Source organism: Drosophila bipectinata, chromosome 3R, assembly GCF_030179905.1.
Source record: "Drosophila bipectinata strain 14024-0381.07 chromosome 3R, DbipHiC1v2, whole genome shotgun sequence".
Lineage (NCBI taxonomy): Eukaryota > Metazoa > Arthropoda > Insecta > Diptera > Drosophilidae > Drosophila > Drosophila bipectinata.
In genome coordinates, this window is record NC_091739.1 from 23,276,122 (window position 1) to 23,293,670 (window position 17,549).

At 45.2% G+C, this 17,549-nt stretch overlaps 10 protein-coding genes across 10 annotated transcripts; 4 read left to right on the plus strand and 6 right to left on the minus strand.

Annotated features, from left to right (window-relative positions):
* The first annotated feature begins 3,025 nt into the window (after positions 1-3,025).
* On the plus strand, positions 3,026-4,380 carry Or85f (Odorant receptor 85f). Its single transcript, XM_017233804.3, has 4 exons — positions 3,026-3,796; positions 3,854-4,055; positions 4,111-4,266; positions 4,327-4,380. The coding sequence occupies exons 1-4, from the start codon at positions 3,030-3,032 to the stop codon at positions 4,378-4,380; spliced, it is 1,179 nt and encodes a 392-aa protein (XP_017089293.2). The 5' UTR covers positions 3,026-3,029.
* A 10-nt stretch (positions 4,381-4,390) lies between these two features.
* Positions 4,391-4,939, minus strand: LOC108120255 (protein FMC1 homolog). The gene is made up of 2 exons (XM_017233803.3): positions 4,828-4,939; positions 4,391-4,761 (listed from the first exon to the last, which is right to left on the minus strand). Exons 1-2 carry the CDS (start codon positions 4,893-4,895, stop codon positions 4,458-4,460), a joined length of 372 nt encoding a protein of 123 aa, XP_017089292.3. The 5' UTR covers positions 4,896-4,939; the 3' UTR covers positions 4,391-4,457.
* Positions 4,940-5,102: 163 nt separating this feature from the next.
* Positions 5,103-5,985, minus strand: RpL34b (Ribosomal protein L34b). The gene is made up of 3 exons (XM_017233912.2): positions 5,919-5,985; positions 5,668-5,745; positions 5,103-5,603 (listed from the first exon to the last, which is right to left on the minus strand). Exons 2-3 carry the CDS (start codon positions 5,730-5,732, stop codon positions 5,171-5,173), a joined length of 498 nt encoding a protein of 165 aa, XP_017089401.1. The 5' UTR covers positions 5,733-5,745; positions 5,919-5,985; the 3' UTR covers positions 5,103-5,170.
* Positions 5,986-6,149: 164 nt separating this feature from the next.
* On the plus strand, positions 6,150-7,246 carry LOC108120302 (omega-amidase NIT2). The gene is made up of 2 exons (XM_017233911.3): positions 6,150-6,296; positions 6,353-7,246. The coding sequence occupies exons 1-2, from the start codon at positions 6,278-6,280 to the stop codon at positions 7,183-7,185; spliced, it is 852 nt and encodes a 283-aa protein (XP_017089400.2). The 5' UTR covers positions 6,150-6,277; the 3' UTR covers positions 7,186-7,246.
* On the minus strand, positions 7,213-8,812 carry LOC108120301 (uncharacterized). The gene is made up of 2 exons (XM_017233910.3): positions 7,491-8,812; positions 7,213-7,428 (listed from the first exon to the last, which is right to left on the minus strand). The coding sequence occupies exons 1-2, from the start codon at positions 8,688-8,690 to the stop codon at positions 7,282-7,284; spliced, it is 1,347 nt and encodes a 448-aa protein (XP_017089399.2). The 5' UTR covers positions 8,691-8,812; the 3' UTR covers positions 7,213-7,281.
* A 58-nt stretch (positions 8,813-8,870) lies between these two features.
* BBIP1 (BBSome interacting protein 1) lies at positions 8,871-9,278 on the plus strand. Its single transcript, XM_017233913.3, has one exon. The coding sequence runs from the start codon at positions 9,027-9,029 to the stop codon at positions 9,276-9,278; it is 252 nt and encodes an 83-aa protein (XP_017089402.2). The 5' UTR covers positions 8,871-9,026.
* Positions 9,279-9,379: 101 nt separating this feature from the next.
* Positions 9,380-11,948, plus strand: LOC108120300 (LMBR1 domain-containing protein 2 homolog). Its single transcript, XM_017233909.3, has 2 exons — positions 9,380-9,550; positions 9,880-11,948. The coding sequence occupies exons 1-2, from the start codon at positions 9,380-9,382 to the stop codon at positions 11,800-11,802; spliced, it is 2,094 nt and encodes a 697-aa protein (XP_017089398.1). The 3' UTR covers positions 11,803-11,948.
* On the minus strand, positions 11,947-13,007 carry LOC138926596 (nucleolar RNA helicase 2-B). The gene has a single exon (XM_070281307.1). The coding sequence runs from the start codon at positions 12,537-12,539 to the stop codon at positions 11,973-11,975; it is 567 nt and encodes a 188-aa protein (XP_070137408.1). The 5' UTR covers positions 12,540-13,007; the 3' UTR covers positions 11,947-11,972.
* Positions 13,008-13,138: 131 nt separating this feature from the next.
* Positions 13,139-15,027, minus strand: betaTub85D (beta-Tubulin at 85D). The gene is made up of 2 exons (XM_017233916.3): positions 14,440-15,027; positions 13,139-14,383 (listed from the first exon to the last, which is right to left on the minus strand). Exons 1-2 carry the CDS (start codon positions 14,830-14,832, stop codon positions 13,436-13,438), a joined length of 1,341 nt encoding a protein of 446 aa, XP_017089405.1. The 5' UTR covers positions 14,833-15,027; the 3' UTR covers positions 13,139-13,435.
* On the minus strand, positions 14,939-17,462 carry Task7 (TWIK-related acid-sensitive K[+] channel 7). Its single transcript, XM_017233917.3, has 5 exons — positions 16,891-17,462; positions 16,677-16,832; positions 16,554-16,615; positions 16,097-16,497; positions 14,939-16,017 (listed from the first exon to the last, which is right to left on the minus strand). Exons 1-5 carry the CDS (start codon positions 17,015-17,017, stop codon positions 15,744-15,746), a joined length of 1,020 nt encoding a protein of 339 aa, XP_017089406.1. The 5' UTR covers positions 17,018-17,462; the 3' UTR covers positions 14,939-15,743.
* Between the last annotated feature and the right edge of the window lie 87 nt (positions 17,463-17,549).

Sequence of the window (17,549 nt, forward strand, 5' to 3'; positions counted from 1 at the left end):
AATTTGCCTGTAATGGCCTACTAAATTAGGCTTATAAGGGACGGTTCCTTATAGAAAACTTTAGCAAGGCTCTATTAGGTAACGGATAAGGATAAAATATTGGAGGACTATTGAAGGATTATATTATAGTTTTAATGAATCACGAAGGAGAACCGGTTTCTGGCAACCCAACAAACATTTCCCTCAAATAAAAGTCATCGTGGAATGGACTTCAATATAGGATTTATAGGGTTTTTAAGGGATTAGTCTTATTTGTTTTGTTTATTTCTGTTTGGTCATTACTGCCGCCCTCTATTAGGGGAATGACAGTTGACCTTTTTGGTTATAATATCAGGCTTATGTGAGTCAAATCCCTGGATGCTATAATTTTTTATGAGATAATATATATTACTGAGAATTACTTGGTATTCTACCGCTTAATTGGTTCTGGTTTTAAGTGAAAAAAATTTAACTTTAAGAGGTCAAAAGGTACAAATATTCTCACTTTCTGAAATAGACCTACAATTACCTATCAAAAGTAAACATCACTTGACATCAAAGGTCCTAAAAATAGTCCTCTAATGACAATGAAAGTTCCACGCGGTAATGTCTATTGTAATCCTAGAATTACAAAATTTCCGCACTATTAATTACAAAGGCTCAGCACTTTCGTGCGACAGCTGCCAGAATCGAGAGACAGTCCAGGCCATTAGCAACACCACCACCAGGAACACCACCCACCAAAACATTCGTCCTGGCAACGGAAGCAGCTGAAATGTAACCAAAACAAAAGCTTTGATAAATGCTATGCGTAGATCTACCCTTGACCCGTTCCCCGGATCCTGATCCCACCACCCACAACGCCCAAAACAGATGCTATTTCCATTTGAGTTTCCCCCCCCCCCCCCCCCCATTTCGAATGCTGATAAATGGGAAAATGCATTTGCTCGTCAACTGCAGTCGGGCCAATAAATTCATTAATAAATGGGAAAGTGAAAAGCGCAGCCAACATCAGCTTTCCTGCTGCTCGTGTCCTTTGTTGTCCTTGTGGTTGGATGAGATACTGGCGAAGCATAATGCAAACCCTGCAAAGCCCAGCCGGGCAAACTCATCCCCTGGTGGAATAATGGATATTGAAATCGCATCGGTACTTCTGCGAGGGGGTGTGAGAAATTGTACTTTATGGCGATTAATGTTGCCGTGTTGGTGGACAAAACCCCTGACCATTGATTTGATTGCCGCCCCAAACCGGCCCCATCCTTTTAGCCAGGCCCAGACAGCCAGCCTGTTGCCCATGTCTGACTCTCTTCTGGCTCTTTGTTCCACCGGCCATTCATCTCTCCTGGTACTGGTGCTGTTGTTGTTTTTCCTGTCGTGTTTTCTTCTGGGTTCTGGGTCGGGGTCCGGGTGTGCTGTGTTTATTTTAGTTGAAGCTAGACGCTGGGAAAAAAGAATAATGCAGGCGCCTCAGACTCATAAAGTATTTAGTGAGATGGCGACTCCGACACCAGGCACTTTCCGGTGTCCTTATGACTCGACATGATTTCTATTTCATTTTTTGTTTGCGGATAACCTGATGGATTCGAGCGGCAGTCTCTTTGAAGACATCTCTCTCTCTCTCTCGGATTAAATGGGCCAACTATAAGTAGAGAGACGGCCTAAATATTTGCATCTAATTTAAGCAGACATGTCACACACATAAATCTATTCAAACGTCCCATTAATGTTCGGGATCTAGGGGGCTAGGCTAGTGCAATTTTTAGCGGATATAGGGCATCAGTGTAGTCAGGGAGATGGAGAGGCAACAGTTGGTCGGGTTGCCAATTGAAACTAATGAATAAATAACATATGCAGTGTAAGACCGTAAAATTGATGAGAGAAGTTCAACATGGGTCGGAACCCCAGAGTATATAAACTCGTATATATATACGGATGTCTTGGTCTTTCAGTAATGGGAACTTGACAAACAATAGCTGCTGACCGACTTGGAAATTGTGCAATACCGTGACAGCAATAAATGGCTAGATCATCTAGGTCTACAATTGAGCAAGAAAATCAAAACAAAAACCATTTATTATCTCAATTCTAGAAGCATTAAGAAATAATACTTTTTGGCAATATCTTCTGGTTGAGTGTCTGAGCGTCCAGACACCTTTCAGCTGCTTTGCATTCCAGTCAGACCTTCCAGATAGAACCCATATAGACGGGGGGGACCCAGCACCCAACTCCCATGCCAATTTGTTGCTGTGTGAAGGAATTTCATTTATTTGTCAACAACAAAAGCAACCACTGCGACAAGTGCAGCGACAGCAACAAAGAAAGAAACGGTAAATACACCCAAGAGAACTGAGAAGCTCATTTATGGAAATTATTAAGTGCAGGCTTCAGTGACCCCTTCTCTTTAAAAGCATTATTATGCATAAATATTTTTATGGGTAAATGCAGAAGGGTAGGCAGCTATAAAAACAGAGATATCTCATTAATGAACTCGACTTAAATAAAAATTATACAGAAACTGTAATCAGACATCCTATAATTCTGTGTTAGTCAGGGCTTTAATGGTTTTATTTAAACGCCCAAGGTGTGAAACCACAAGACCTTCTCACTCCTTAGCCTTGAACCTTATTAAAAAGAAGGCTCAGACTAGTGGAGCCTTTTCATGATTATTATAAAAATACCCATTAAAAGTCCAACTTGATTGACCTTGTTTATTGCAACTTTGATTCAATTGCTCTTAATTAATGTTAATTTTAAGACTTACTATATATTCTTCTCTGTTCTTTGGTCAAGTATTTTAAGCAATAAAATAGGGAACATTTTGGGTCACCCTTTTAAAAGCTATTGCCAATAATATGAACAATTTAATTACTTATTAATAAAACCACAATGTAAATTATTAAAATATATTGACGCCTTAGCAAATTATTAACACGAAGGTACAACTATCTAGGATTTAAAAATAGAAATAAAAAACCGCAACCCATTCTTGCAGGATCCAGAATCTATAAATATGGCTTCCATTTCAAAATGGCCCACAGAAATTAGTCGCCATGCAATCTGTTCAGTATAGTTACGAGGATTTCGCCGAGATGCCCAGCTCCTTGTTCCGCTTGATGGGCTACGACATGCTGGAAACCACCAGGACGCGCCTTCAAAGGATAATGATGCAACTCTATCGAGTTCTTTGCCTCGGCAGTCACTGTGTCTGCTTGGGATTCATGTTTTTCCGGCTGTTTGAGATGAAAACTATCGACAGCGTTTCCTTGGTTATGCGCTACGCCACTTTGGTAACGTATGTAGTTAACTCGGACACAAAATACGGAACCGTTCTGCAGAGAGCTGCCATCCAGAGTCTAAACAACAAGTTGGCCGACCTGTATCCAAAGACCACACTGGATAGGATCTATTACCGCGTCAATGATCACTTCTGGTCACGAACCTTGTTGTACCTCATCAGGTTCTACGTAGGATCTTCTATTATGGTAGTCGTTGGTCCGATGCTTACATCCATTTGGGTTTACTTTTTTCATGAAAAATTTACCTATATGCATTGCTATCCCTACTTTATATTCAATCCCGAGAAACATTCAGTATGGATCTACGTTGGCATCTATGCTCTAGAGTGGCTGCACAGCACCCAGATGGTTATATCCAATATCGCCACAGATATGTGGCTGATTTACTTTCAAGTGCAGATATGCATGCACCTTAGGGCCATGATAAAATCCATAGAGGACTACCAGCCTAGATGGGAAAACGATGTCGCTGATCGTCACTTTTTGTCGAAGATAGTGGACAAGCACCACTATCTGGTGAAGTAAGGATTCAAATACTCTTTCTTGTTTTTTTTAATCTTACATACTTCCAACCCCAGCCTACAAACAGACCTGAATTCAATATTTGGTAGCTCCCTACTCCTAAGCCTTCTCAGCACAGCCTCGGTTCTCTGTACGGTTTCGGTATACACTCTGATACAAGGACTTAACTTGGAGGGCGTTACCTATGTGATTTTTATTGGCACCTCTGTGGTCCAGATGTACCTGGTTTGTTATCATGGACAGCAGGTTCTCGACTTGGTTAGTTATTGTCTCAGTTCTCATTTGTTTATGCTATAATTCCCATCCCTTTCAGAGCGCATATATAAGCCACGCTGTTTACAACCACAATTTCCACAACGCATCCTTGTCCTATAAGAAATTCCTTCTTATAATCATTATTCGATCCCAAAAACCGGTGGAGTTGAACGCCATGGGTTACTTGCCTATCTCGCTGGACACTTTTAAGCAGGCAAGGGAAATCGACCTTTTTGGGATCTAAATATTAACTTATTTAACTATTCTCTTTCAGCTGATGAGCGTTATTTATCGAGCCATCACCATGTTGCGACAGATGATTCAGTAGACGCACGAGATTTTGACAAAATTAGTCGCTTTAATCACACTAATAGCTACATATGTAGAAACAACTTAACTAGAACATCACTTGGGATCTGTGGGCAGCTTGAACCCCACCAGGTCCGCAGTATCCCTCACGGATCGCTCGCCCCTCCCGTGGTACTCCTTGTACAGCTCCGTGTACTTGCGTTGGCTGCTCAGGTAGGTAAGGTAGGCCTGACCCAAGAAGAGAGCCTCGTCGCGGCGCTTGCACAGTTGCTGGTCCGTGGTCTCAAACTTCTTGTACTGGGCGAGAATGTACCGGGCCGCCAGCGAGTCCTTGATGCAGCCGTTGGGCGAGGCCTGACGCAGCTCGTGCAAAAGGGAGCGTAGAACCTTAGTTGCCATCCTTAGTAAAGGAATATGTTTTAGTAAAGGCTTTTAAAATAAATAAAAACAAACCCAGATTTCTTACGTGATTCTTTTTAACGAACAGCTGATTTCAAGGGAGTTGCCAGACCGACTCGAATAGTATAAAATCATTTGGTCACATCATAAGAAAGCTTTTAACCCTTATTGGTACTCTCCACCCTGGCATAAAGTTAAATATACAAATATTTTGAATGAAGCTTTTCGATAAAAGATTGTTTAAAATAAAAAAGTTCTGAGAAAAAGAATAAATTCCATACTAGAAGTAACACTTCCAGTGGCCAAGAAATTAGTTCCAGAAACGAATACAACGGGAGGAAGTTCGTGGGAAAAAATCATTTATTTTAAAAGTTATCATTTAGTAGTCAACTCTGCGTAGTATTGCGGGTTCACTTCCTTGGCTTGCCACCGGCAGCGGGTTTCTGGCCGGGCTTCTTGGCGGGTCCCTTGCCAGCACCTCCCTTGGTGACCTTGCCGGCACCGGCCTTGGTGGCCTTGGCGGCGGGCTTCTTCTTGGGATCGGGCTTTGCCTTGGGGGCCTTCACAGGCTTAACGAGGGCCTCGCGCTGGCTCTTCAGAGCTTTGACGATCTTCTGTTCCTCGATCAGGAAGGCGCGGACGATGCGCTCGCGCAGGCAACCGTGGCAGAGGACACCGCCGTAGGTGCGCGACACGGTCTTGTGGCGCTTGGACAGGCGGGGGCGCTCGCTGGGACGAGAGGGGGTGATGCCCTTAAGCTTCTCCTTGCACTGTCCACAACGGGGAACGGTTTTGTTCTTCTTGACGTACTGGTAGACCAGACGTCCTCCGGGAGTGCGCACACTAAAAGGCAAAAGATCCGAGAGTGAGTTTAAAGCCGGTTAGGATTGGATTAGTTAGTAGTTACATGCGCCTCCTGTTGGAGCGTGTGTTGTAGGACAGGCGTCTCCTCAGCGTCAGACGTTGAACCATTTTGTTGTTGTTGCTGCAGGTCGAGTAAATTCGTCGACAGAATATGTAAAATTAGAAAAAACCATTGTAAGTTAAACTTCGCTCCGGTGTATCAACAGGTGGAACTGATTTTTGGAGTATTTTCCAATTGGTTTTCTGCCAATTTCAGTTAGTTTTTTAAAACTTAGAAAATGAACACGTGCATACCTCAAAAGAGACGAAACAAGAAAGAGAGGTGGCAACCCTGCCGCTCTACGACTTGAACTTGGCTGCGCTTACCTTTTATCGCCATTACCCAATACTGTTGATTGTTTTAAATACTATTATTTAGGGTAGTCCATTTAAACAATTTGGCACATATTTTATAAAATATAGACATTTTGTTTGAAAAATGGGCAAACATTTTAATTATTTAATTTTTTGGTATTATTTGGAAGTATTGTCTTGAAGTATCATCACTAATCAATTAGTTGCAACCCCTTTTCTACATCCATGGAATCACCTGTTGTTGTTGTGCGAATTGTTATCATAACGCAAACAACTTGATAACAATTAATTGTGGCATTATGAGCAAAGCGGGCAATAGTAAGGGATTATTCCAGTCTCTCGGAGTTGTAATTAATATCCTCTCCATCCCACAGTCATGCGTCTAGTCCTTCTACAGCTGAGGGGTTCCAAGGACAAGACGGCCAATGTCCAAAACGCCGTCAACAAAATCGAGGCTGCGGTAAAGGTACACAAGCCTCGTTTAATCACCCTTCCCGAGTGCTTCAACGCTCCCTACGGCACTAAATATTTCCGGGAGTACTCCGAGAGCATCCCGGATGGGTTTACCTCGCAGCAGCTTTCCAGTCTCGCCAAAAAACATCAGGTTTACATCGTAGGAGGGACTATTCCGGAGCTTGGCGAAAATGATGCAATCTATAATACGTGCACTGTGTGGTCTCCCACAGGAGATCTTATTGCTAAGCACCGCAAGATGCATTTGTTCGACATCGACGTAAAGGGTGGAATCCGCTTCAAGGAATCCGAAACTCTGTCCGCCGGCAATGACTTCACCACAATCGAAGTGGACGGCCATAAAATCGGCATTGGCATCTGCTACGACATCCGCTTTGAGGAGATGGCACGCCTCTATCGCAATGAAGGTTGCAAGATGATCATCTACCCAGCGGCATTTAACATGACCACTGGTCCACTTCACTGGGAACTTCTGCAGCGAAGTCGAGCCAACGACAACCAGCTCTTTGTGGTAACGACTTCTCCGGCCAGGGATACCAACGCCGAGTATGTTGCGTATGGCCATTCCATGGTCGTCGATCCCTGGGCCAAGGTGCAGGCAAGTGCCGGTGACGGTGAGGAGCTTGTGGTGGCGGACGTTGACTTCTCCCTGGTGGATCAAGTGCGTCAGCAAATTCCCGTATTCAACCAGCGTCGTCTAGACCTATATGCCACCGAAAAGAAGTCGAAATAATTTACATAATCCGTGGACTTTAATGGATTGTATAATTAAATATAAAATTTATTAGACCTAAGCACACTTTACACAAAATTTCTTACGGAAAACAAACTATTGCTGTGGCTCTGCTTGTGGTTTGTCGCTGGAAGCCACCTCTGAGCCAGGAGATTGCACGTAATGAGGTCGCTGGGCCTGGTCGAAAAGGGCGCGTATGGCCTCATCGGTGGCCATAAGAGGTTGGCTAATGAACTCCAGTGCCTAAGGGGAAGTAATACAATGTTTTTTATTCCATAATGGCCAACAAAACATTCTTTACTTACCCTAACTGCATACTTTTCTGCCTCACACAGCGGACTTGTACTAGCACTGGAAAGCTTAATGGTCTCCTCGGGAATACCCACACCCGTGTGTAGAACCATCCGCTGCAGGATGTTGAGATTCTCAGCACTGAGACTGATTACATCAGTGGCGGGCAGGTTCAAATATCGGATCTTGGCCAGGAACTTGAGCTGCTTTAGCATTTCCAGTTGCATTTCTCGTATCTGGTGGGTGGCATGAAGTAGTTGCTTGGTCGACTCGTTTAACAATTGATTTTTCTGCGTGAGATCAGCCTTCCAGCGGGCCAGCTCCTCGACCATGACACTGCTGGCCAGAAACTTGGAGCGCCACACCTCACACTGACCGGCCAGGAACTCAATCTGCTCGGTGTGGGTTGTAAGGTTGTTGGCGGTGTCGAGGAGCGCCCGTGCCAGCTGCAGTTTGTCCTCTGTGAGGACGTTAACGCGAGTTTGAAGGTCCTCGCCCACGGAAGCTACCAACAGGCTCTTTAGCTCACTGTTGACCTGCGTTTGGAACTTGTATTGCGCCTGGAAATAGTCCCTTTCCTCACGCATCTTGGCCAGTTCCTCCTTAAGAGCATCCAATTCCTGGCTATTCGATTCCGTGCTGGTGCCCTTGGGCTCAGCATCCAGTTCTTGCGTTCGCAGGGTGGAAACCTGATCCACCAACACCCCAATATCGAGGTTGTTCTTATCCCGATGGATTTTGTGTTTGTTTACAGGCGCAGAAGTCATGGGATTCACGGCTCCCGGATATGGTTCAAATGGAACGAACTTTGGAGTCTTGCTCTTCTTGTGCTCGGGCAGGTGGTCGTGTTGTGTGGACACCAATCGGGGTCGCATCTGCACCAGCTCTCCCTTGGGCATCACTGGAGCCAGACTCCTGGTGACGATCTCTGGTCGCCTGTAGAGGGTGTGGAGGCCTGGAAGGGGTAAGTTGGAGACACTGCCGCTTCCAGTGGATGTCTTCCGGCCCATGACCGTCTCCTGTATGACCGTGCTGTCCTTGCGCGACAACTGAGGCCTCTTCACTTGTGACCTCTTGACCGCCGAGTCACCAATTTGGTCGATTTCACTTTCCAGCTTAGTTCCACCATTGTTTTCCGGCTGCTCCATTCCGTCTCCGCTGGTGCGACAATCCGGGGACTTGTCCGTCCTTGAAGCCACTCCATCCGCCTCCATTGCTTGACAGTCTTGGCAAGGCCAGCGAACTAATTTTCTAAAATCAAATTAAGAATTTTTCTGGCTGTGCCAGCAAAACAAAAACAGTGGGTTGGAGTTGCCAGATCAATCCACAGTTGCGATCTGGCAACGCAGGCAGGGCAGTGTTGCCACACGAAAATATATGTAATTATTCCAATATTCCGGTAGGTACACACTCTTTAACAAAGTCGATGATTGACGGTATAAATAAAACAAATAAATAAAACGACGTGGAAATAGACGGTTAGACAGCTTCTTGAATTTCTTAAACTCAAATTGAAGAACCGCGCACCTCTTGCCGTCGAAGGACGCAGCATGTCCGCTGTGGAGGCCGAGGTGCTAAGGAAAGTGTCTGAGAAAATCGATCTGATTGAGCCCACCACCGGAAAATTGTTTTTCGAGCATAAAGCAGAGCTGGTCTTCTGCCGGCCGCACCTGATGCCGCTGAAGACGCAGGCGCTGGAACGTCTTGAGGAAATGCATCGCGAAACTGCGCGCCAACTGCAAAAAAAACGCAGCACCAGCAGCAGCCACAAAAAAGTCAGCGAGCCCGCAGGCTCGCAATGAATTAGTCACCAGGAGGAGGACTTTAGTCGTAAAGCACATACACATCAAGCACAACAGCACTCGCACTCTCTCCGGATTTTTATTCAGTTTGAGATCATATAATGGCCAATTTGCTGACCTTCGGCATCGTCGCCGCCCTCTTCCTGGCCGGCATCTCGTTGTACCGGTATGGAAACATACCACGACAGCACATTTTGGTCACGCTCTCCGTGCTGACAGCCTGGTGTTTCTCGTTCCTGATAGTCTTTGCAATACCACTCGATGTCACCTCGGTATGTGCGCAAATTTAAAGATTACAAAGTTTTATTTGAAATTTAAGGCAGAGCAGTAAAATATTATTTGTTTTTTACCATATGGTCTATAAAAACTGAGTATAGATATCCAGATTTTAAATCAATTTTGCTTTCAATTTTATCTAAAGCCTTTAAAGCATTATTATCTTTGCAAATTCCATTAAAATGTCTTTCTTATCTCCAGTGTGATTCACTGTGTTCTGAAAAATAAAACTCTTTGATTTGGCTTGCCTTACTTCTAATGAAACTTTTGATATAATACTTAATATAGTAACTATTCAAATTAATTCAAATCATCCTCATTTCAGACACTTTATCGCCAATGCGTGAACGAGCACCAAGCACCCACTCCAGCACCCAGCAATATCAGCAACACAGCAACCGCAAATGTGACACCGACACCCCCTCAGCCAACAGAGTGCCAGGAACCCTGGGGTATGGTTCCGCCCACCGTATTTCCCAACCTATGGCGCATCATCTACTGGAGCTCACAGTTCCTGACCTGGTTAATCATGCCCCTGATGCAGTCATATCTAAAGGCTGGGGACTTTACGGTGAAGGGAAAACTTAAATCGGCGTTGATTGAAAACGCCATCTACTATGGATCTTACTTGTTCATCTGCGGCGTTCTGCTTATATACATTGCCGTGAAAGGAGAGTCTTTGGATTGGCAAAAACTGAAAGCCATTGCATCATCGGCTTCCAACACCTGGGGTCTGTTTCTTCTCATCCTGCTGTTGGGATACGCCCTCGTGGAGGTACCACGTTCGCTGTGGAACAACGCGAAGCCGGGATTCGCACTGCAATACGCTTACTTCAAAGCAGCCAAGCTGAGTACCGAAAAGGCGGAAGCTGAGGAGCACGTCGACGACATTCTGGAGTCACTACAGTGCATCAGCCGGGTGATCCCCAACAATCACGAACTACGCCCTTGCCTGGAGACGATTCTGCGCAAAGTGCCGATTGAACTGCAGGAGCGGGCCAGTCGGAACTTCGCCCGCACCGGTGGCAGTGGTATGGGAGCCACTAGTTCCACCATTTTGCCATCAGAGAAGGCCCTCGTGCGCATCCACAAGCAGGTGATCAAGTCCCTGCAGACGCTGCAGCGCACCGAGGCGCTTTGGAGTGTCCAGGTGCAGACGGTGCTGCACTTGGAGGACGTGGCACGGAATATCCACTCGTCCGAGCGACGTTTTAAGACAGAATTCCCCCGACAGCGCTCCCAAATAGAAAAAATGTTCTACAGTGCAACTCTGCAGTGGTATTGGGAATGTTTGCTGAAGGCTCCATACCTTAAGAGCTTGTGCGTCCTGACTGCCACCATGTCCGCCGTAGTGGTCTGGAGTGAGCTGACTTTTTTCAGCCGCAAGCCAGTGCTCTCGGTGTTCGCCAATGTGATCAACGTGGCCAAGGATAGCTACGACTTCTTGACCATCGAGATCTTTTCGATGATAGTTCTCTGCTACTTCTTCTACTGCACTTACTCCACCATTCTGAGGATTCGCTTCCTAAACCTGTACTACCTGGCGCCACATCACCAGACCAACGAGCACAGTCTGATTTTTAGCGGCATGCTCCTCTGTCGTCTGACGCCACCCATGTGCCTCAACTTCCTGGGTCTGATTCACATGGACACGAACAGTATGGAAACCTACTACACCCAGATCATGGGCCACATGAATGTAATTGGGATCATTTCGAACGGCTTCAACATCTACTTCCCCATGTGCATGCTGGCCTTCTGTTTGGCCACCTGGTTCAGCCTTGGCAGCCGGGCTTTGAATGCGCTTGGATTCCAGCAGTTTCTGCAAAACGAGACGATCGCCACGGAACTGGTGCAGGAAGGCAAGGATCTGATAGCACGCGAAAAACGACGCCGCCAGCGAGCCGAGGAGGCGATGGCCAGGCGCCGAGATTTCGGACGACCAGATCCAGTTCTGGGCAGCGGAAGTGATTATCTAAGCAAATACCGAAGCGGAGGAGCCAGTGCTCTCACCAGTAGTCGCACCCCAGCCGATGGCCTGCTGCGCGATGGCGACGGCACCTTCGACTATGCGGCAGTCTCCTCCTCCTCAGCACTGGGCGTACCGAGATCCTTGTCGGAGGAGATCAACGACCGGTTCGGTGTCAGCACTCAGGTGCAGGTGGGATTCCGAGATCCCGACTACGAGGCGGAGCACGACCGCCGCATTGTCGGCCCACCACCCCGAGGACTCTTTGACGACGTTTAGGTTCAAAAAAAAGGATGCGTTTATTTTATAAATCGTAACCAAATATCTCATGTTCCGTAGTTAATGCGTAGTCTGGCTTAAGTTTCCGCTGCAACTGCTGCTTCTGTTCCTTCACTCCAATGTACACCATTCGATTGAATAAACCACTAGAATCAAATAACTCTTCTTTTTTACTCTAATAACTCTGACTGGTATAACTCGATCAATCTCTGGGAACGGCGCCGCGGCTGTGGGATTTCCTTTTCCTCGGCCATACGCTTGTTTGCTTCGATCTTTAATGATGCCTTCGTTCGGCGAATGTTTGATTCTTCGGGTCCCTTGGTGTCCTCCGGTGACTCTTCGACGTAAGTTGGTTTCATCTTTTTGGGTTCCTTGCTCTTGGCCATACCCTTGTTTGCCTCGATCTTTAATGATGCCCTCGTCCGGCGAATGTTTGATTCTTCGGGTTCCTTGGTGTCCTCTGGTGACTCTTCGACGTTATTTGGTTTCATCTTTTTCGGTTCCTTGCTCTTGGCCATACCCTTGTTTGCCTCGATCTTTAATGATGCCCTCGTCCGGCGAATGTTTGATTCTTCGGGTTTCTTGGTGTCCTCTGGTGACTCTTCGACGTAATTCGGTTTCATCTTTTTGGGTTCGGGATCCTTTTTTTGGAGCTTGGTTATGGGATGCGGCTTCATCCGTTTACGTCCACGTTGCAATCTGCTTCGGGAGGTCAGAGGAGTATCCGGCCAGTCCATTTTCCGCGTTCTGGTTTTTTTCCGTGTGCCTCCGACGGAAGTTTGGGTGAAAAAGGAAATCAAAAATGACAGGTCATTTGACAGGTTAAGAGACTGTCAAGCTTCTAGTATTGCCATCCTTAAAGAAATTTAATTGATAATTTTTTGATTAAAGCAACACTTTTCTTTTGAGGTTAGGAACAAAAAATGCGCCAAAATTGTTACTTTTTTTATGGTTTACCAACAAGTTTTATTTGTGAATCTCCAATAGATAGCAATTGAAACACAAAAGGGTGTGATTGGGTTTTTCGGTCCACGATCTCTAGTATTGCCATCCTTAAAGCAATTTAATTGATAATTTTTCGATTAAAGCAACCATACGTTTGTCTTTTTGAGGTTACGAACAAAAGCCCGCCAAAAGTATTCGTTTTTTATGATACTTTTATGGTTTCTTTTTTGGATTTTTTTAAGTTTACCAACAAGTTTTATTTCATAATCTCCAATAGATAGACATTGCAACATAAAAGAGCGTAAATGGGTTGTGTAGAGCACGATCCGTTGTTTCTTTAATCAATTTAATCGATAATAATCGATAATTAATCAATAAAAATTCATCAAAATTATTACTTTTCAGTGGTCACCAACCAGTTTTATTTGTTTAACTCCAATAGACAGCAATTGCAACACAAAAGGGTGTAGTAAGTGAATAGGTAGTGTGACGCACGATCTCACAAAGACCAACAACTTATGGAAATATGTACAACCGACATTAAAAGATAAAGGTGTTCGTTCTGTGTACTTCTTGAAGGGCTGCGCTCGTTGTTGTCCGCTAGCATCAGTGTTGATTTGGGGCGTCTGCGGGACACAGTGTTGGGTGCTTGATGGTGTGTTGTCGTAATTAGTATATGTATAAGTATCTATTCATCGCCGCCACCCTCCTCATCTTCGTCGAACTCGCCCTCCTCGTCGGCGGTGGCCTCCTGGTACTGCTGGTACTCCGACACCAGATCGTTCATGTTGCTCTCGGCTTCAGTGAACTCCATCTCGTCCATGCCCTCACCGGTGTACCAGTGAAGGAAAGCCTTTCGCCGAAACATGGCCGTGAACTGCTCGGACACCCGCTTGAAAAGCTCCTGGATGGCAGTCGAGTTGCCGATGAAAGTGGCCGACATCTTCAGACCTCGGGGCGGGATGTCGCACACCGCTGTCTTGCAGTTGTTGGGGATCCACTCGACGAAGAAGCTGCTGTTCTTGTTCTGGATATTGAGCATCTGCTCGTCCACCTCCTTCATGGACATGCGGCCACGGAAGATGGCGGCTACGGTGAGGTAACGGCCGTGCCGGGGGTCACAGGCGGCCATCATGTTCTTGGCATCGAACATCTGCTGGGTCAGCTCGGGCACGGTCAGGGCCCGGTACTGCTGGGAGCCGCGGGATGTGAGGGGTGCGAACCCGGGCATGAAGAAGTGCAGCCGGGGGAAGGGCACCATGTTCACGGCCAGCTTGCGCAGATCGGCGTTCAGCTGGCCGGGGAAGCGCAGGCACGTGGTTACCCCCGACATTGTGGCCGAGACCAAGTGGTTCAGGTCACCGTATGTCGGCGTGGTCAGCTTCAGCGTGCGGAAGCAGATGTCGTACAGTGCCTCGTTGTCGATGCAGTACGTTTCGTCCGTGTTCTCCACCAGCTGGTGCACACTGAGGGTGGCATTGTACGGCTCTACAACGGTATCGGACACCTTAGGCGACGGCACCACCGAGAAGGTGTTCATGATACGGTCGGGGTACTCCTCACGGATCTTTGAAATGAGCAGGGTGCCCATGCCGGAGCCAGTGCCGCCACCCAGAGAGTGAGTAAGCTGGAAGCCCTGTTAAAGAAAAGATTGCATTTGGGATTAACTTTCAAGGAGAGGGTTTCACTTACCTGGAGGCAATCGCAGCCCTCCGATTCCTTGCGGACCACATCCAAGACGGAATCAACCAGCTCGGCACCTTCGGTGTAGTGACCCTTGGCCCAGTTGTTGCCGGCTCCCGACTGACCGAACACAAAGTTGTCCGGGCGGAAGATCTGGCCAAAGGCTCCCGAGCGGACAGAGTCCATGGTGCCGGGCTCAAGATCAACCAAGATGGCTCGAGGCACGTACTTGGCACCGGTGGCCTCGTTGTAGTAGACATTGATGCGCTCCAGCTGCAGATCGCTGTCTCCGTAATACGTACCGGTAGCATCGATGCAATGCTCGTCGGAAATCACCTCCCAGAACTTGCCTCCGATCTGGTTGCCGCACTGGCCAGCCTGGATGTGCACAATCTCACGCATATTGACGAGGGTTTTGGGTCAACTTTCGCGAACGAAATTGAAAAAATATTTCACCAAAAATTAATTCAGAAAAATTAATTCAATTTTCAATTTCGATGAGAGCTGATGGAGACACAACCGACGATTTACTGAATTTTTTTTTAACGTACGTGTACTATTTTTTAGGTGTGCTCGCTAGCTGATTCGGAGGTGGACTGAATCTGGGTAGAGCTACGAACTGTTAGGTTCTCATATGGCCAACTCTGATCCCCTTTTTGAAATCACTTTTCAAATCAAATACCCGGTTTGCTGGGTTTTTCAACAAAACATTTAATAATACTTAGTTAAAATATTACATAGCTAAAATTCTAGATGGGATGTGGATGATTCGGCCTTGGAACCAATAGAGGCTTTAAGCCAGGTTACATGTTGGTATGGGTTGATATTGGTATGGGTCTGGGGAGCATTTGTCTCCTTTGTAAAAGTGTGTATAATATGGTGGATCGAATAAAATGGTTTCTTTAAAGGCTAGAATCCATAGAAGTAGAGTTCTGTACGAAAGTTTTACAATTTTTATAATTTTTTTAATAATTTTAGGGAAAAACCAAGTCATACAGAAAGTTAAATATCTTAGCAAGCCTTGGAAACTCTTTAAAATGACATACTTATCCTGGATAATACTATTTAAAATTTTTAAAGTTTTAGGAGAAAGAACTTTCCTATATACTTCTAGACTTTTCACCAATATTAAAGATCCTCATTAGTGTAAGGGTCTGTTTGGGGGTAGGATATTCTAACAACCATCGTTTGGTTCAGGTGGTTGGGTCTCTACGGGATTGCATCTACATTCTGGCGGGCCCCGATTCGAGGGTATTCTTCGGTCTTGGCTCTGGTTCCCAAGAAGATGAGTGTCGGAGCTGGTTGTACGGATATCAGACGGAGGCTCGCTTTAAACACAGAGTGCTTTCGATGATGTCCGTGGGCTGGAAGTCCGGATCCACAAACTGTTCATGATTCAGGCAACGAGTGCCACCCATACAGGTGCAGGAGCACAGCGAGGCGGTCTCGTCATTCTCAGTAGTATAGTTGTTCTCCAGGAGCTTTCCATGCATGTTGTATGTGGACTCGTCATCAAAAGTAACTGGCTGGGCATTTCCTGCCAAGTTCTGGGCATCCTGCTCATCCCTTTTGGCATCCTCCGCTTGCCTGAAAAGAAATAAATGATTTAATTTTTAAATAAAGGCTGTAATTTAAAAGACTGTTCTGTTAAGGAAGATAATCTCACATGGTCATAAATCGAAGGACCAGCAAATTGATGCTGGCGGCAACGACGGCCAATCCGAACAGGATAAACACCAAACTGAGAGCCACATAGCCTGGCTTATTAGTGAGAGCCTGATCATTCTGCAGTGCCACATAGTCCCCGAAACCAATTGTGGTCAGGGTGACAAAACAGTAATAAAAACTATCAAAGTAGCTCCAGCCTTCGTAGCGGGAAAATACAGCTGCTCCCGTGGTAATAATAATGGAGGAAAGCATCCCAGTGGCCAGCATGAGATTCATTTCGGTGGCATCCGTGCACCGGGCTCCGCTGGCCCTCTTCGCTCTTCTTATAATAACCGAAGCGAATTTGTTGAGACGTTCACCAATCGACTGGAACATCACCAGTCCCAAGGGTATACCCACCTAAAGAAATGCAGTTTTGTTAAAAAGGATATGAATATTATTCAGATTATCATTACCATTGCATATCCCATACAAAATGCTTTCCCTGGAATAGTGACTGGAGTTGAATGTCCATACCCTAAAATAAAGGTTAAAATTGGTTAAAATATTAAATTAAATGTGTAATTTTATTAATTTACCAATCATTGCCAAGACAACCGTGCTAAAATAAAAAGCTCCTGCAAATTTCCACTGGGGTCCTGCTTTGTGAGGTTTGTTTTCAATGATAACGATTTCCATCACCCGGAAGTCCTCATCGCTAACATTGTATTTCTTTACAAAATTATTTTTAACCGCTAAATAAATGAAATAACACATTTAATTGGTTTAATAATTAAAAATTAAGTCTCATACCTTGTAAGAACTCCCATCGTTTGGCCTCCGTTGGCGACTCCAAGGAGTCGAAAACCGCGGCGCCAATTAAAAGGTAAGTAAATGTGCAAACCACTAGGGATAAAGTTCTAACATTTTGGCGCTTCATGGCTCCACTTGGATATATTATCCAATATTCTATTTATATAGGAATCGCTTGGACAGCTTTTAAGCTGTGTTTGTTTTGAATAATACTGATGCTGCGCCTGATAAAATCGATATTAGGCTGCAAAACAAATACAGCATCCACCAAGTATTGAGACCGCCTAAAGCGGCACAATTGTTATTTCCAATAAATCGCTTCTCTTTTTTATATTTTGAGGCTTTTTTTGGGAAACAATGATCCAAAAAGCTTAAAATATCTCGAGAATAATCTTTGTTTAGACAAAACCGTTAACGCATCCTTTTGGAGTGACCGTTACTTGGGCGCCAAAAAATACGCAACGTTTTATTTACAAAAAAAATCAACAAGTAACAAAGCAGTCTTAATAAAAAACATATATAATATATATTTTTAAATGTATTTAAATTTAAATTGAACTTCATAAATCCAATTCCCAAAAGATATTCTTTATTTGAATAAGAATTGTGTTAAAATTGTATTGTATTTTATTAGAAAATAAAGTGTTAAAATAAAACAG

Coding starts and splice junctions, on each gene's coding strand:
- Or85f (XM_017233804.3), top strand. CDS start 3,030: ATGCAATCTGTTCAGTATAGTTACGAGGATTTCGCCGAGATGCCCAGC. Junction 3,797..3,853: donor AAGCACCACTATCTGGTGAA/GTAAGGATTCAA, acceptor TTCCAACCCCAG/CCTACAAACAGACCTGAATT. Junction 4,267..4,326: donor CGCTGGACACTTTTAAGCAG/GCAAGGGAAATC, acceptor ATTCTCTTTCAG/CTGATGAGCGTTATTTATCG.
- LOC108120255 (XM_017233803.3), bottom strand. CDS start 4,895: ATGATTTTATACTATTCGAGTCGGTCTGGCAACTCCCTTGAAATCAGC. Junction 4,762..4,827: donor TGTTCGTTAAAAAGAATCAC/GTAAGAAATCTG, acceptor TCCTTTACTAAG/GATGGCAACTAAGGTTCTAC.
- LOC138926596 (XM_070281307.1), bottom strand. CDS start 12,539: ATGGACTGGCCGGATACTCCTCTGACCTCCCGAAGCAGATTGCAACGT.
- RpL34b (XM_017233912.2), bottom strand. CDS start 5,732: ATGGTTCAACGTCTGACGCTGAGGAGACGCCTGTCCTACAACACACGC. Junction 5,604..5,667: donor CGCTCCAACAGGAGGCGCAT/GTAACTACTAAC, acceptor TTTGCCTTTTAG/TGTGCGCACTCCCGGAGGAC.
- betaTub85D (XM_017233916.3), bottom strand. CDS start 14,832: ATGCGTGAGATTGTGCACATCCAGGCTGGCCAGTGCGGCAACCAGATC. Junction 14,384..14,439: donor AGGGCTGCGATTGCCTCCAG/GTAAGTGAAACC, acceptor TTTCTTTAACAG/GGCTTCCAGCTTACTCACTC.
- LOC108120300 (XM_017233909.3), top strand. CDS start 9,380: ATGGCCAATTTGCTGACCTTCGGCATCGTCGCCGCCCTCTTCCTGGCC. Junction 9,551..9,879: donor TACCACTCGATGTCACCTCG/GTATGTGCGCAA, acceptor TCCTCATTTCAG/ACACTTTATCGCCAATGCGT.
- Task7 (XM_017233917.3), bottom strand. CDS start 17,017: ATGAAGCGCCAAAATGTTAGAACTTTATCCCTAGTGGTTTGCACATTT. Junction 16,616..16,676: donor GGTTGTCTTGGCAATGATTG/GTAAATTAATAA, acceptor CCTTTATTTTAG/GGTATGGACATTCAACTCCA. Junction 16,018..16,096: donor GTCCTTCGATTTATGACCAT/GTGAGATTATCT, acceptor ATTTCTTTTCAG/GCAAGCGGAGGATGCCAAAA.
- LOC108120301 (XM_017233910.3), bottom strand. CDS start 8,690: ATGGAGGCGGATGGAGTGGCTTCAAGGACGGACAAGTCCCCGGATTGT. Junction 7,429..7,490: donor CAGAAAAGTATGCAGTTAGG/GTAAGTAAAGAA, acceptor ACTTCCCCTTAG/GCACTGGAGTTCATTAGCCA.
- BBIP1 (XM_017233913.3), top strand. CDS start 9,027: ATGTCCGCTGTGGAGGCCGAGGTGCTAAGGAAAGTGTCTGAGAAAATC.